The sequence below is a fragment of the Neovison vison genome, chromosome 14 (assembly GCF_020171115.1).
Source record: "Neovison vison isolate M4711 chromosome 14, ASM_NN_V1, whole genome shotgun sequence".
Lineage (NCBI taxonomy): Eukaryota > Metazoa > Chordata > Mammalia > Carnivora > Mustelidae > Neogale > Neogale vison.
The window spans coordinates 23319221-23336622 of NC_058104.1; the positions used below are offsets into that span (position 1 = coordinate 23319221).

At 48.2% G+C, this 17402-nt stretch overlaps 1 protein-coding gene across 2 annotated transcripts in view; it reads right to left on the reverse strand.

Annotated features, from left to right (window-relative positions):
* Positions 1-17402, reverse strand: part of GRIN2A (glutamate ionotropic receptor NMDA type subunit 2A) — a 378157-nt gene that overhangs the window by 9976 nt on the left and 350779 nt on the right. For both annotated transcript variants that reach the window (XM_044232754.1, XM_044232753.1), the window contains exon 11: positions 2963-3201. In XM_044232754.1, coding sequence (XP_044088689.1) covers positions 2963-3201 — 239 coding nt within the window. The remainder of the gene's footprint in view (positions 1-2962; positions 3202-17402) is intronic.

Here is a 17402-nt window from a genome sequence, read left to right on the forward strand (position 1 = left end):
AAAGGGTCCTGTTCCGGCCATGGTTGGGGCCTGTTTGTCCACATCCACGGGATGGGGGTGATCGTATCAGACTCACAGGGGTTGTGAGAGAGGATGGAAGAAACCTAACTGGCCCGGCCCTGATTCACATGTGACTGTAATTAACTGTGGGGTTGTGGTCTTGCCTTTGTAGGAAGGTGGGTTCTTGACTTGGAGATTCTGCACTGCAGGTTTGTTAAAAAAAAAAAAAAAAAAAAAGATTGTGTGTGCACAACTAAGATGTTTTTGTCTGTGTTCTCTGTGTAAGGGATATAGACGTAAGGTGGCATATGCATGAGCGTGCCCATAAGACAAGCTTTAGAGATGTGTGTTAGCCCGTGATGAGAAAGGGAGAACTTTTTTTTTTTTTTTTTAAGCAATGCATGGCGTCAGGGCCTGAGCCGTTCTGAGTTCCCCTAACAAACAAGAGAGGCAGGAAAGTATATTAACTATGAAATCCTTCTATTCACACATTCAGGCTGCACTCATTTTAAGATACTCTCTGGGGAGAAGGGGTGTTATTGTTGAAGCAGGGTTCTGTGCCGCCTTTAAGGATACAGGAGTGATGCTGGCTGAGAGTCCCCAGAGGGGGCACGGGAGTCCTGGCAGTGCTCCTTTGAGACACGGGGTCCTCTCTCCCTGAGGGAGGGGAGACTGAAGTTCGGATTCCAGTATGCCTGGCTCCTATGTGCCCCACCCCCTCTAATCCTGTCCCTCAAGATGCTTGCAAGTGGATTTAGTTCATTTCTCATAACGACAGTCCTCTCCACTCGGCTTTCTTAATGGCGTCTCAGACAGAGGGAACGCACTTCAGATACAAGCAGGATTTACAAGGAAAAGCAAAAGTGTGCATTTGCTCGTGATAATCCCAGAGTCGTTTGGATACGGAAGGCCTTTAGTAACTGGTGGAGAGAATTAGCTTAAAGTTGGCATAATACCTAGCTATGTGCGCACACATTGTTATTCTTAAAGAATCTGTGTTTAGATGTCATCAAGTTAATTGGGAAATATGTATTTGCACAGAATGCAAGAGTGCCACTGAACAGAAAAATAAATCCTCCTCACTAAGCTAATCTGTGCCTTCTGAATCTCCAAAGTTCTTAAGATCACCAAATGCTAAAAATATACAAGTTCCTTTAAAAATGATTATTTCATTTTCCCCAATAACCATTAGCATACCTGAACCAGGTGTTTTCCACCAGATGCTTTTCATTAAATTCTTTTATAGTGAAAACATTCCAAGGTGAGTACACAGGAGAAATAGGTATAACACATGGATGGATGAATGGAGGGGTGGGTAGATGGATGGATGGATGAAATAGGTGGATGGATGGATGGATGGACGAATGGGTAGATGGATGGGTAGGTGGGTGGGAGGGTGATGGATGGACGGATGGATGGGTGGGTGGATGAAATAGGTGGATAGATGGGTGGACGGATGGATGGAAGGATGGGTGGACGGACGGGTGGGTGGGTGGATGGATGGATGGATGGATGGACGGATGGACGGACGGATGGAAGGATGGATGGGTGGATGGACGGGTGGTTGGGTGGACGGACAGATGGATGGATGGACAGAAGGATGGGTGGGTGGGTGAATGAAATAGGTGGAATGAATAGGTGGATGGATGAATGGATGGGTGGGTGGACAGATGGAATGATGACTGCAAGATAATGTTACATTCTATTAGAAGAGGAGTGAACATGTACGTATGATGCAACCAAGTGGCGAGACTGCGTTGAACATTTAAACATATCCATTGTGTGCCCATGTGTTGTGTAGTAAGATCTCTTGGGTTGCTTGTATTGGATGTTGGTTTCTGTAAGAGTCTGTGCTCTGGCTGGTACCATGCCACCCAGATTCAAGTCCCAGCTCCACCAAAGACTCTGCCGCCTTGTGTAATTCCCTAACCTCCTAACGTTGAGTCTCCCCATCTGTAATCTGGGGCCAGTAACGGGTACCCACCTCACAGAGACGGCTTGTGGCTTAAATGAGATGAAGAGTACACAGTCCTTACAGGGTGCCTGGCACATACAGGGGCCCCGCAAATAGAAGCATTTTCCGTGATTGTTGTCATTACTGATGAATTACAGGGACCGTTTTATGGTGACATACAGATGCTGTACTGTGCACCAGGAGAGGGTTTCCTCGTGTAAGGTGTGCGCTCGCTATATCAGGTGTGTTCTGGGCTGTCGTTTATGCTAGGCTTACTGTGTACTTTGGTTTTCTATTTGATGTGTGTGCATCTTCTCATAGGGAGTCACGTCTTTGTTCCGTCTGAGGCTCTGTTGCATTACACGCGCCCCCTGTGTTGGGTTAGATGTGTGTACACCAAGCACGGCACTGGACGGAGATTTTGCGTTGGCACACATGGCCCGTTGGGACCGTGCATGAGCTGTAATGTCCTATCCGGGGATTTTAGTGGTGGACCCCCACAGAGAGCTGCGTTTGGCTTACTGGGTATTTTTTTTATTATTATTTGAATTAGTTACTAATATTTAAAAACTGAAAAGTTTTACGTCAAGTCAGATGACTACTTTCTCTCTTAAAGACTAGAAGACCCAGTAATGTGGTCCTTTCGGTCCCATAATACTCTGCAAGACTTGAGGAGGACGGACCCCTTCGCGGGGTGGGGGGTAGGCATCCTCGAGTGTTCCCTCACCTTGACCCCCAGAGGCATTTGCTGGGTTTCAGCTCAACGTTCAGCTCGTGTTCATGCCCAACCCGCTTCACCCCCGTTCTCCTCCCACCTTGGGCTTGCACGGTCATCTGGGCTTGCTGTGGCTGGGTTCTGAAGGCCCAGAGCCTCGATTCCTTTCCCAGGGAAAGGAATGAGCCGGGGGGGTGGGGGAAGGAGGATGGGCCCCCCCTCCCCCACCCAGGAGTCAGGAAGCCCCGGTTCTCTGGAAGCTGCAGAAGGGAGTAGCCGGTGGGGGTACTGACCCTGCTGATGGAGAAGAGCAGCCCCGGGCGGTCGGAGCAGACGCCGGTGAAGCAGAAGCGCAGCTTCCAGTAGAAGAGGTGCTCCCAGATGAAGGTGATGAGGCTGAGGGCCATGGCGGCCGCCAGCATGTAGAACACGCCCGCCATGTTGTCGATGTCCAGCTGGCTGCTCATCACCTCGTTCTTCTCGTTGTGGCAGATCCCCGTGAGCCACAGGGTCTCCAGCTCCTCCATCTCGCCTGCACGGGAGACAAGAGCCGCGGGCCGTGAGGAGCAGGGGGTGCGCTGGGGGGTCTGGGGAGGAGCCGGCGGACTCGGAGCTGGGGGGCGGGGCGGTGCCTCACCAAGCGCTCCAGGTCTGCACATGCGCGCGCGCACGCGCACGGGGACGCTCCAGTGATGGCGGGACCCACCTAACACCGCTGTCAGGAGGGCAAAGAGGGCACTATGTCGTCGGGTGCAGTTAAATTACTGTCCTTTTGTTCTGCCCACCCTCCTTTTCTCGATCCTCGTCCCCGGCACCCACGCCCGCCTGGAACAGGGCGAGGCACGAACTGGCAGCTCGCCACCGCCACGGAAAGGCTCGCATCCCAGCTCGGACTTCACCCCTCACTAGCTAGGGGGCTGCAGGGCCGCAGCTCTCCCGTCTGTGAACTACCCAGAGCGGCACTGCACGTGTTCTAGCGTTCTCATGAGGACCACAGGAGCTCAGTCTGCAAACGCCCTAAACGCAGTGCCCGGCTCACAGCAAGGTTTTCCTAAAGAGTAGCGTTCCCGGGGCTGTTCCGAAGGAAGTGCCCAGCACCGTGCCGGGCCCACGGCGGTCAGTTTCCTTTTGCGTCTCCCTTTAGGTTCTCTCCCTTTAGGTTGCGTCTCCCTTTAGGTTCTCATCTTGTTCCAAGATGCCACCCACCGAGGGCACTGCACTGAGGGCAGAAAGCCCTGGAAAGAGGCATCCCAATCAGCTCTGAATGACCCCTTGCAAACGCAACCCCTCCCCACTTCAGCAGGCAGTTAAAGGAGCAGGTGGGGCTTTCAGGGGGAGAGGAAAAGGAGGCGTGCTCTGCTAGCATGGCGTTGTCTTTCTGTGGATTTCATCCAGTTGCCATTTAGGAGGAGATTCTCTGATCTCGAGGTCTATCAATTCACTAAACTGTGGCACTTATACTATGATTCAGACTTCAAAAATTATCCTTCAAGGACACCGAAAATCAAACAGGACGCATACAATATTAAATGAAAAGTAGGACCATGTTGTGTGTGTGTGTGCGCGCGCGTCTGTAGATACAATACAAAACGTGCGGAGAAAAGTAAAGGAAACACTCCAAATGTTTCTTTGATTTCTCATTTGAAGAGGTGAGCATAATTACTGCTTCCATGATGCTCCTTTTTAAAGTTTCGTAAAATTAGCGTGTCACACTCTTGGTTCATTCACCTTTTGAATGATTTGGCTGAACAGAGAAATCTAAGTTGATCCTTATTTTCCCAGGGCCTTTTGAAGATGTTATGAGTTTTCCTCTCATCTAGATTACCGTTGTTGAGAAGTTGGCTAATAATCTAACTTTTGCTACTCCCTGTGCAATCTGTGGTTTCTTTTTGATGGGGTTTGAGACTTTCATTTTGTCTTTGGTGTGGAATGTAGGTGTAGATTGGCTTTATTATTTGTTCGGCTCTGGACTCTGTGTCATTCTTCGAGGTGTGACTCAGGACTTTAATTCTGGAAAAATCTCTCACCTTTTCCTACTTTGCATGTCAACCTTCCCTACCCCCCCACCCTTTAAAAAAAAATCAGTAGACTGTATTTTTCTAGAGTAGTTTTAGGGTTACAGAAACACAAAGCAGATAGTACAGAGTTCCCATAACTCCTTCCCGTTCCCTCCATTTCTCTTTCTAACATGTGACACTGGGGCGGTAATTTTTTTTTCCAATTTATGAACCAATCTTGATACATTAACTAAAGCCCAATTTACATTAGGGTTTATATACATTATATATATAATATAAAACATATATTTAAGTATAATATACATGGAATATATGTATAATCTATATATATACAGATGTTATACATATTGTACATATATGTGTATAGATATATTATACATATTATATGAAAATATAATATGTATATTTTATACATTAACTAAAGCCCACAATTTACATTAGGTGCTTTGTGTTGTCCTGTTCTGTGGATTTTGCCCAATGCCTAATGCCATGTGTCCATCACTATAGTATCATACAGAATAGTCCTGCCTCCAAAGTCCCCCATGTGCCAGCCGGTTTGACGCTCTTCATGGGTCATCCTAACCCCTGGCAACCACTAATCTTTTAATGGTCCCTGTAGTTTTGCCCTTTTCAGAATATCCCATAGCTGGAACCACAGTGCACATGGCAGCGGTTTCCAACTGGCTTCTTTCATGGTAACAAGATGAATTTTTTTTTTCCCCAAGGGGAAGCAGTCCTCTGATTTGTAAAAAGATGAAACAATTTAAAATGATCCAAAGTATCAATTCAAAGCAACATCAAAAAGCGAGCGCACTTAACTTGCTCAGTTCATAGCAGACCAAGCTGGTAAGTGGGATAATTCACGCTATAGCAGTTTGCTGTTTGACCTGGTTGGGGGACGGGGTGGGCACTGATCAAGGCAGAGGCACTCTAGCTTTGAAGAACTAGAACGGAGGGTTTCCAGAGTGATCTGGCATCATCATTTACTCTTGTATTTATGGTTAGAAATGTACACGGTGGGAACTCCAGGTATCATCTGGATCCTTCCTTTAACTCCCAGTTAACTGTGGCCACAGTGTTAGCACATGGGCTGAGAACAACGTGCACTTAAATTCCTCCACTTCTGTCCACGGCTTGACAGCTTTTTACTTGCGAGTAATTTCCATCGCATAGAGGTATGGTCGGTTTACCGTTCACCCGCTGAAAGACATCCTGGCTGCTTCTGAGTTACGGCAATTAGGAATCATTGGATGCTGTCAGCATCCGTGGGCAGGTTTTCCTGTGGACAGCCGTTTTCAACTCCTTTGGGTAAATATGGGAGCATAACAGTGGGATTGTATGGTACGAATATGTTTAGCCTTGTGGGAAACTGCCAAACCCTCTTCCAAGTGGCCATGCCATTTTGTGCCCCCACTAGCAATGAATGCACGTCGCCATTGCTCCACACCCTTGCCAGAATTTATCAGCATTGTCAGTGTTTTGGATTTTAGCCATTCTAATAAGGTACATAGAGGTATCGCACTGTTTTAATCGGCAACCCCCTAAGAACACGTGATCGTTCTGTCTTTTCTCTTCTCCTGAAAATTGTGTTTAAAATATTCTAAACCTTCTCATTCTGTCCTCCAGGTTATTAACTTTGTTTTGATATTTTTCCACTCCTTGATGCCTCTGTCCTACAGTTATATGCTTCCCAGACCTATTTTCCAGCTCATTTATTCTTTCATTAATAATTTTAGCTTTCTGCTTTCATTTAATCTGTTCTAATTGTGATACTCATCCCATCTTAAAATTCTGCCCATTCTTTTTCATCATAACATCTCATTCTTCTGTTACGAGTCTTAAAAAACGTCTCCACATTTAATAATTTCAAACCCACCATCTTTCAGATTAGTCTCTGCCCTTCCTCCTGCCCACCACATTGGTTCCTGGGGTTCACACTGTCTGCTTGCTGCATGTGCTGGCTCTCGCCGTGGAGTTCCTCTTTGTGAGGTTTGTAACTTCGGGAGATGAGCTCATCTTCAGCAGGGCTGCTGTCCCTCTAAACCCCACGAGGCCCCTGAGCACACTGGGCTGGAGGAAAAACATTCCTACAGCAGGGTGCTGAGTTTGCTTCAGCCTTGGTTCAAGAGGCTTCCAACGTACCTGCTTTAGTATGAGACATGTGGCTGTCCCTGCCACGGGTTCACGCTTGGACCTCCAGTCATCCAGGTTTTAATTTCTCCCTCGGAGCTTCAAACAGATGGCAAAAACTTCTTGTACTTTTTTCGTGTTGATGGACAGTTTTTTCCTAGTCTTTTCACAGATGCGCTGATTCACTGGGATTTCTCAGATTCATGCAGGGGTATCATTTTTTGCTCTCTGCACAGTTCAGCCCCCACCCACCACCCCTCCATTTGTAGATGCTAAAGCCTTGGTCTCCGCCCCTGTGCCCTACACCCCTTTAGGCTGCTGAGTGTCCGCGGAAGGTGATGTGAGATTGGCCCATTCCCCTCTGTCTCCGGCACCCAAGTCTTCCCCGTTGTTTTGATCACAGTGCGTGCAAATGTGTGAGTGTGTGAGCACTCCCTTCTGATCCTGCACCGGGATGTGTTTGCAGCAGGAAAGGGGCTCCTGTCCATTTAGCCTCCCATCGTACCACAACCACACAGACATGTATACCTTTTGTTGTCATGGCTAAAAATACATTCACATTTACAGGAGGGGAAAGTCAGGAAACTTATCCTTTCCTAAATTCATCACCTGGCAGGAAGAATGGGGTTAATCAGCGGCGCAGGCATGGGAAGGGGCTTCTTGGTCTCCGTTCCTGTCCTTCCAACAGCCTGCGGGGGCTGCCGCGGGTCGTGCTTGTCCTGGGGGGCTTCTGTGGTATCACATCACTGTCCAGCCAGCAGCCCTCGGTTCATCCCCTTGCTTCTGCCTGCCACGTGCCTCTTGATGTACAGCACGGCTTCCTCTTCCCAGAGACCCGGACACCTTCCCTTCAATGCCCCAGCACGCTGCCGCCGTCCCTCTCCCTTTGGACTCTGCAAGGACACAAAAGTGGGTCTCTGCACCTCGCTCTGTTCCCATTGGGGTCGTCCCAGACACAGCTGGGTTTGTGAGCCTTGACCAGGGTGCATCTGGGTGGAAGAAACGTCCCTGGATTCCTTTCATGGGGTAAACATAAAGCGCTTTCCGCCACCCTCTGACCCAACACCTCTCTCCCAGGAAGGCGATCTGGGATCATGTGAGGAGGGCGCACGCCCTGACCTCAATCCCAGTTACGGCCTCTGCTGCCATCACTTCGAAGTCCTTTAGTTCCCGCCTCGTGGTCTTCTCCTGGCACACAGAACTGTAGTTCAAATACGTTCTTATTTTGTTTTTAATTTACTCAAGTATATTGTAATCTCCTCAGGGGCGATCAGGTGTTTTATGATTCTGATATTTCTCATGGCCGACAGCACACTGCAAGGACTGAATCTGTATTTTCTTTTCTTTTCTTTAGATTTTGTTTTTAAATTTATTTATTTCACAGACAAGAGATCACAAGTAGGTAGAAAGAGAGAGAGAGGAAGAAGCAGGCTCCCCGCTGAGCAGAGAGCCCCACATAGGGCTCCATCCCAGGACCCTGAGATCATGACCTGAGCTGAAGGCAGAGGCTTAACCCACTGAGCCACCCAGGCACCCCCTGTATTTTCTGCTTCTAGTTATTTCCTCGCATCCTCAGACTTAAATTAGCCAGCACTGCAGACACATTCAGATCTGCTGAGTGAGTCTGTCTTCTAGGTAAGTAGAAGGAACAACAGATCCAAAGGGAACCTGCCACGGGCTCGGGAGCAGGAGGCTGAGCAGCGCGTGCGTCCTCGGCTCGGGTTAAGGCGGCGAAGGCCAGCTGTGGAGGCAGCAGCTCTGAGATGCTCCTTCTGCCGTCCGTTTCTTCCATGGCAAAGAGGCCGTGATCTCCGTCACTGTGGTCTTGTGAACTGGAGCTGGGAAGGGGGACAATTAACTCTGTTTGCCCGAGCAGACGCGATCTTGCTGGGAAGACCGAGGCTGAGCGCTCTCCGGGGAGCCAAGGCAGCCTGGGCCACTGAGAGTTGGCAGCTGGCCCCCGCTGTCTTCATCCCTGCGTGATGCTGAAGCTTCCCCCTCTGTTCGTACCTCGAAGGACGGGAAGCTCCTGCGTATCCGAGAGCACTTATGCAGCCATGCACGTCATGTCCGATCAGAAGTCCTGCTGGGTCTGGTCTTTGGGGGGAAATGCTCTGTGCTCCAGGTATCCTTCCGGACCTCGGGGTTCTGCGCCGGCCTGAGGAGGGCGGGGAGGCCGGCTCCCAGAGCAGGCATCCCAGCTCTCCCTTCCCCGTGTGGCCACTAAAAGGCAGAGTCCGCATGGGGGTGGGGGGGGACATTAAGAGGGGGGAGCCAGAAAGATAGAAAATCTAAAAGGGAATATGCGAGAATAATTGAGACAGCGCCGTGCATGTGCTTCCACGCTCGGCTCGGGCTGTGGTGCTGCAGGAGGCCATGGGATACCCGTCCGGCTTCTCGCTCACAAGGTACTAGCCATGCATTTCTCATTGGCGAGAAGGAATCAATGAAAATGCAGACACACACCATCCCAGAAATCCCAGGTAGAAAACACCAGAATGAGCCCCAAAAGGGAGCGCCCTTCCCCGAAGAGTTTGGGGAGCATGACAAGCCATCCCGGCAGGTCCAGACTGCCCCAGGAGGTGGGGTGAGCCTCTCTGCCCACACACACCTGCCTTCCACACCTACGACCCATCTGACCTTGGCCCCGAGATTCTACTTACCTATCCAGCCACTCGTCCCTTCCTTCATCTATTTTCCTATTCTCTTCTTTAACGGAGTTGCCATCAATTCCGTTCCATTTCGCGCACTGTACTAGGATTTTAAAACATTAACCCACGTGGCCTTCCTATCAACCAGCTGTGGCTGGTGTCGCTATCATACCCATTTTACAGATGAGGCAGGGAGAGGCATTTGCTCAGCGTCTCGGGCGTGTGTGTACCCAGCGGAGCACAATGGTATTTGGCTCATAGGAGTCGTGCTGGAGTTGAATGAGGCTGCACAGACCCTCCCCTGGCAAACACTCATTACTCAGCACGCTTCCCTGCACACATGGTTCTTTGTTGCCTTGGGCGGGGGGCAGGGTTGGGCAGGGGTGAGGGGTGTGGGTCACTCACCCCTCCCTCTGCCCTGCCAATCCACGGAGCCTGCAGTTGCAGAAGGCATGTCCGGAGAGGAGGCTGAGCCCTGCAGGAAGAATCTGTTATGTCCAAAGTAAGAGGAATCAGCTCATTTGCCCTCGGACTCGTTCTCTGCATTTCCAGAGGGATGGCAGTAGCTTTTCAGATGAGATTCCATTCTATTCTGCAAGACGGTCAGAGCGCTAAGGGGATTGCTTCAGGAAAGGATTTTACAGCGCGCCACGTGACCGGCCTTCAGACTTCCTGAGCATTTCTCCCGAGGTCGGTTGTAGAAAGTCCACTGCGAAGCTGTACCCTTTAGGCTCTGTCAGGGCCTGAGAACAGGCTGCCATGCATCTTCTCAGATCAGCCCACCCATGGACCCTTGAGGGCACACGTCTACATAGTTTCTCGTGGTTTCCAGCCAGAGCACCCGACCCTACGTGGTGCTGGTATGGGGAGATTCCATGTGTGGTTTTGAGACGCTGGCTCTGATGTCCTGTTTCATTTCCCGTCAAGTGAGGTTTTTGGTTCTCTGAGGACTTCCCTTTGGTTTTGCCTCCCTCCCTTCTGCATTCATTCACTCACTCACTCATTCATTGAGAAAAACATTTCTAAAGCACTGAGCACGCGGTCAGCAGCATCTCCGTAGTTTCGGAGTCAAATAGCGCATAGTCTTTGGGTTCTGTGAGCTCAGAGGCTTGTGGGAGACAGCGTCGCGCAAGCCAGGCTTTCTGGCCAGATGAAATGATGGGGTGTGCACAGGCAGTATTTGGACATCAGAGAGAGGTTCAGAATTTGGGGGAAGGAAGAAGCAATGAAAGAAGGAGCCAACTGCCAAGGACTTGGCTTTTGTGCTCAGGAATGGGGGTGTCGTGGGAACAGGGAGCCATTGGATGAGACCAGTTGGACCGAAGCCGCGTTCTCACCCATCGCATCGGGCAGGCTGTTACAGATGCGTGCGGATGGCAGACGGGAAGAAGGACAGGGACACAGTGCGGCAGTCTCCAGTAAATTCCATCCCAGTGATATAATCACCACTGGGGCCCTGTCCTGGTCTCCAAGGTGGGCAGGACATGCAGTTTAAACTCTCCTGCTCCCAGGGTATGTGGTGACCCAGAGAGAAACCAATTTGCAGGGAGACACTGATAAGGGTCCACTGTGAATTGTAATCCTTATCACCACTGCCTGTTGCACTTTACTCTGGATATGCCTGCTCCATGGGGTCATGCTGAAATCTTGCCAATGGCTACCTGTGGAATGCAGCTCAGAGGTCTCCACTTCCAGGAAGTCTTCCCTGAATGCACAAGAATGGAGGTATAAGACCATGGTTTCTCCTTCTACAAGACCCGGGGTCTCTCGTCAATAGGACATCTGTCACGCTAGAGTCTAATCGCCATTGGCATCTAAGTCCCCATCAGGAGGTGACTTTATTCAGGGTGGGCATCCTGCCATATTCTTTTTGTATCCCCAGTCCCTGGCGCAGGGCTTGACCCACCGCAGGGGGTCCGTACAGCCGTGTTGACTGCCGATGGCACGAGGCTCCTCTCCTTGATTAGCCTGTGATCCGCTGTTTTGAGCATCAGCAAAAGCCCAAGAGAGGAAGGAACCTGGGAAGCCCCAAGCAGAGGGGGTCAGGAAGAATGTCTGAAGCCCAGAAATCAAGCCTGACTCTCAGGGCAAGTTAGTTCCAATCAAAGAAGTCAAGCGATAGAGTTTGGTGGTTCCCCAGCGGGAAGCAACTTCCATCTATAGCCGAAAGACGTCAGGATGAGCTTGCCACTGATCCCGTCGGGGTTTGCTGTGAACACCAAGAGGGGAACTGACCCCGTTTCAAGCCCGTTTCATGTCTGGCCCAGGGACTGGGCACTTCAGGTTCCTCAGAAGCCCGCATGGTACTGGAAATGGCAAAAGAACAATTTTCTTTGTAGAGAATCTAGGGCAACATCATCGACAGGCCGGTGTTCTCAATGAGAACAGGTCTGGTGGCTGTGAGCTCTGCACTGTGGTCCCCAGAGCGAGGACAGCCCAGGGTCTGCAGGGTGGGGACCACATGCTCTCCTTGCCCAGCTGTCCTAGAAGGAAGCTGCTGGTCCGATTTGGGACTCTTCCAGTCCGTGGACTTGGAACAGAGTAAGGTTGTGGTGGTAGGGACAGTACAAGATTCTGGACACATGGAGACTAAATCTGGAAGATGTGTCTCTCTTATTGAAATGTCAGAATCTTCCATTTCTGTATAATGCTGAGAAGTCACAAAAGCAACATAAAAATAGGGTTAAGCCTAAAAGGATCCAGCCAGACACAGAGACAGGCTTTCTTGGGCATCAGTGTGTTGCTACGACCTCCCAGCTGAGATCTCTGCTCTGTGGATGGAGCCCGAGGCCGCAGGAGGCCTTGCTGGGGGTCGTCATCGGGCTGGGGTTCCGCAGGCCACCGGATCAACCCAGCAGTTTGGAGTCGGGGGAATCTGTGCAATGGGTCCCCACTCTGTGTCTCTTAAGGAAGGAGGAGGAGGAAGAGCACAGAGGTTGGGCTGTCCCATCAGACACCAGGCAATGCACATGGCCATAGTTTTCCAACAGAAGGCGGGGTTGGCGAGAACCAGTTCTCTGGAGTAAGGCTGCAGGAAGACGTCACTGGTGAATCCTGGGTATGCCCAGCACCTCTGGAGTCGGCTGCATCCGTCTGCCTCCTACACCCCTAGACGGTCCAGCTGCCAGGACTCAGAAGGCACGCGTATTGGTGAGCATAAATGAATCCACAGTAACTTTTGGACAACTGCACATTTTCTCCATTGATAGTCCTGAAAATCCTCTGACTCATCCTGTTCCTACACGAGGAGGGCTTTTTAATGCCACAAAGGGGTCCTTGCATTTGAAAAGGCTGTAGACGTATAGGGGGAAGGAAAAGGATAGCGATAATCCCGCGTCCCACGTGGAAAACACTCGCTCTTTTAGCAGGTAAAACAGCGTCCCCGCTTTTTGGCACCTTTTGTTTCGGCCACCAGCTTCCCGAGACTGTGGAGTCCTTAAGCAAAAGGATCACGTCCATTGCCCATTTTCTCTGCCTTCCCCATCCCCCAGAACAATGCAGGGACTTAAAGGGTACTCTGGATTTGGTTGTGGTGTGGAGGAGAAGGAGAGGGTGGAGAGGAAAGCAAAGGCGGAGAGGAAGGAAGGAGGATATGAGGGAAGATGGAGAAAAGGAAAGAAGAGAAAGGGGAAATGAGACCTTTATAGGCAGAACTGCTGGCAGTGCTGGCCATAACCAACACAGAAGGAAGATCCAGTTTGTCTTTTTATGGAGAGCGTAGGTTACAACTTAGGAGAATGCTCAGACCAATCCCATTTACAATTGCACCCCAAATCATAAGATACCTAGGAATAAATCTAACCAAAGAGACAAAGAATCTGTACTCAGAAAACTAGAGAATACTCGTGAAGGAAATTGAGGAAGACCCAAAGAAATGGAAAAACATTCCATGCTCATGGACTGGAAGAACAAATATTGTGAAAATGTCTATCCTACCTAGAACAATCTACACATTTAGTGCAATCCCTATCAAAATACCATCAACTTTTTTCAAAGAAATGGAACAAGTAATCCTAAAATGTATAGGGAACCAGATAAGAACTCGAATAGTCAGAGGAATATTGAAAAAGAAAACCAGAGTTGGAGGCATCACAATTCCAGACTTCAAGCTCTATTACAAAACTGTCATCATCAAGACAGCATGGTACTGGCACAAAAACAGACACAGATCAATGGAACAGAATAGAGGTTCCAGAAATACACCCTCAACTCTATGGTCAACTAATTTTTGACAAAGCAGGAAAGAATGTCCAATGTCTCTTCAACAAACGGTGTTGGGAAAACTGGACAGCCACATGCAGAAAATTGAAATTGGACCATTTCCTTACACCACACACAAACAGACTCAAAATGGATGAAGGACCTAAATGTGAGACAATGTGAGACCTCAGGAGTCCATCAAAATCCTTGAGAACACAGGCAGCAACCTCTTCGACCTCAGCCACAGCAACTTCTTCCTAGAAATACCACCAGAGGCAAGGGAAGCAAGGGCAAAAATGAACTATTGGGACTTCAAGATCAAGATTTGCACAGCAAAGGAAACAGTCAACAAAACCAAAAGACAACTGACAGAATGGGAAAAGACATTTGCAAATGACATATCAGATAAAGGGCTAGTATCCAAAATCTATAAAGAACTTATCAAACTCAACATCCAAAGAACAAATGATCCAATCAAGAAACAGGCAGAGGACATGAATAGACATTTCTGCAAAGAAGACATCCACATGGCCAGCAGACACATGAAAAAGTGCACCACAACACTCGGCATCAGGGAAATACAAATCAAAACCACAATGAGATACCACCTCACGCCAGTCAGAATGGCTAAAATTAACAGGTCAGGAACAGGTGTTGGTGAGGATGCGGAGAAAGGGGAACCCTCCTACACTGTTGGTGGGAATGCAAGTTGGTGTAGACACCCTGGAAAACAGCATGGAGGTTCCTCAAAAAAGTTGAAAATAGAGCTACCCTATGACCCAGCAATTGCACTACTGGGTATTTACCCAAAGATACAAACGTAGTGATCCGAAGGGGCACATATACCTGAATGTTTATAGCAGCAATGTCCACAATAGCCAAACTAAGGAGAGAACCTAGATGTCCATCAACAGATAAATGGATAAAGAAGATGGGTGTGTGTGTGTGTGTGTGTGTGTGTGTGTGTGTGTACATACATACAACGGAATACTATGCAGCCATCAAAAACCGAAATCTTGCCATTTGCAACAACACGTGGAACTAGAGGGTAATAAGCTAAGCGAAGTAAGTCCATCTGAGGAAGACAATTAGCATATGATCTCCCTGATACGAGGAATCTGAGAAGCAAGACAGAGGATCCTAGGGGAAGGAAGGGAAAAATGAAAAAAGATGAAACCAGAGAGGCAGACAAAAGACTCTGAATCTCAGGAAACAAACTGAAGGGCACTGGGGGTGGTTGGTGGGGAGGGGTAGGGTGGTTGGGTGATGGACCCTGGAGAGGGTATGTGCTAGGGTGAGTGCTGTGAATTGCCTAAGACTGATGAATGTCGGACCTGTACCCATGAAACAAGTAATACATTATATGTTAATGAAAAGGAAAAAAAAAGAACTCTCCGACCTCAATGATAGCTCTCTCCCCCACTTACAGGTGGCGGTGCTCCTTGGACCTCTTCTTCCTGCTCCCAAATCTGAAGTAACAAAAGGTCCCAGGTGAGACTACTGCCAGGGATGAGGGGGAGAGTGCAGGGGAATGGGGCATGGTTAAATTCAGACGCCAACTCAGGAAAGTATGTGGGGGGATCACTAGAGACCTCTTGCTTCCTTCTATATAAGAATGGAGATGGAGAAGGGACTCGGGTCTCTCAACTATGGGCTATGGTCGTACAACAAAATCCAACATGAACACTCCTGCCTGCAGTGACACTAGCCCATCGTACCTCTGTCCTGGAGGGGAGAGACAGGGCCCTCAGAAACTATGGGAACCGCACGCTCTGCTGATGGAAACCTACGCTGGTCATTCTTTCTCTGAAAATTGTTTGGATGTATCTGTTAGAACAGAGTATATGCACATTCTGTGACCCAGCAATTTCATTCCTAGGTATATTCCCAAACAATTAAGTGCCTGCGTGCACCAAAAAGGTACAAGAGTGTTCAAAGCAGACAAAAGTGGAAAATACCACGAATGTTCATCATTAGCAAATGTAAAAATAAACTGCTGTATAGTCATACAACGCACTACCATGCAGTAATGAATAAATAGGAGTTTTAGTTATATGACTGATACAGATTAATGTCCTAAAAGATACAAAAAAAGATACAGTAGATGTTTATGATTCTACCATATATTTGAGATTCAAAAGGAGGCAAAAACTACCCATATTCATGAAGGTCAGAATGGTGGTCACCTTCGGGGGGACAGCTGGTTGGAAGGGAGCTTCTGGGGTACTGGCCATGTTCTTGACTCTGATCTGAGTGGTGGTCACACAGTTGTATAAAAATTATTTCGACATTGAGATTTATGCAATGTAATGAATGTGTGTTATAACTTACAGAAGAAAAAAGAAACATTCTTCCATTTTGGGGGTTAAGAGAGAAAATAAGGAAAGGGGGAAAAAAGGGACTTTCTACCCCCCAAATTAAAAAGAAAACCTCTTTTTTTTTTTTTTAGAAACATGACTTTTTTTTTTTTTTACAAAGAAAAAGTTCTTAAAGGATAAAGAGGGATGAGTTATGTTAAATTCTTCCATATTGTTGGAATTATTTCAAAAGAACATGCTGTCCTTTAATATTGAAGCCAAAAGCCACTGATCTTTCTGAAAAGGTCTAATCAGTAAATATTCTCAGCTCTGTGCTCTCCGTGGTCTCTGTCCCAACTACCCCGTTCTGCCCCCGCAGCACAGGAGCACCCTCAGACATGCGCTGTGAATGAAAGGTTGTGTCTGGGTCCCAATAAAACTTTATCAACAAAAACAGCCTTCAGGGCGATGTGGGCTGTAGTTAGCAGAACCCTGATTTAACGGGGCACCTGGGTGGCTCAGTGGGTTAAGCCTCTGCCTTCAGCTCAGGTCATGATCTCAGGGTCCTGGGATCGAGCCCCACATCAGGCTCTCTCCTCGGCGGGGAGCCTGCTTCCCCCTCTCTCTCTGCCTGCCTCTCTGCCTACTTGTGATCTTTCTCTCTGTCAAACAAATTAAAAAAAAAAAAAAAAAAAGAACCCTGATTCGAGCAGTTAAAAAAAAAAATGAAAAAAAAAAAAGATTTTCTTAAAAAAATATATACATGAGTAAGACTAGATCCCAATTTAGGGAGACTCTTATGTTATATCTGTGATACTTGCTGAGTACCCATGGACGAGTATTATACCTAGCAGTTCTCGGATGTTATACCATTGAACTTGGTGAGGCCGGTGCCATTACAATCCCTAATTTAAAATCTTTTTTTTTTTTAAATTTATTTGACAGAGAGAACGTGAAAGATCACAAGCAGGCAGGCAGAGAGAGGGGGAAGCAGGCTCCCCACTGAGCAGAGAGCTGGATGAGGGTCTCGATTCCAGGACCCTGAGATCATGACCTGAGCCGAAGGCAGAGGCTTAACCCAGTGAGCCACCCGGGCACCCCTACAATCCCTAATTTAAAGGGGAGAAATGTGGCCCTTACAAAGGGTAAATAACTTTCCCAAGACCACAGAGCTAGGAGACATCAGTTGATATATTTCAGCTCTAAGCTGAAATACACCCCATGTTGCTATATTTAGGACTTTGTGTGTGTGTAATATTACAATCAAAGTTTTAATAAGTTACTAAGATACAGAAACTGTCCATTAAAATCCATATGTAAAAAGTTAAATGGCCAAAAAAGATGAAAAGACAACTTCCTTTTTTTTTTTTTTTTCATTTTCACTAATCCAGGGAACTCTGAGGCAACACTGAGATGCACTTTCTGAAACAGCAGAAA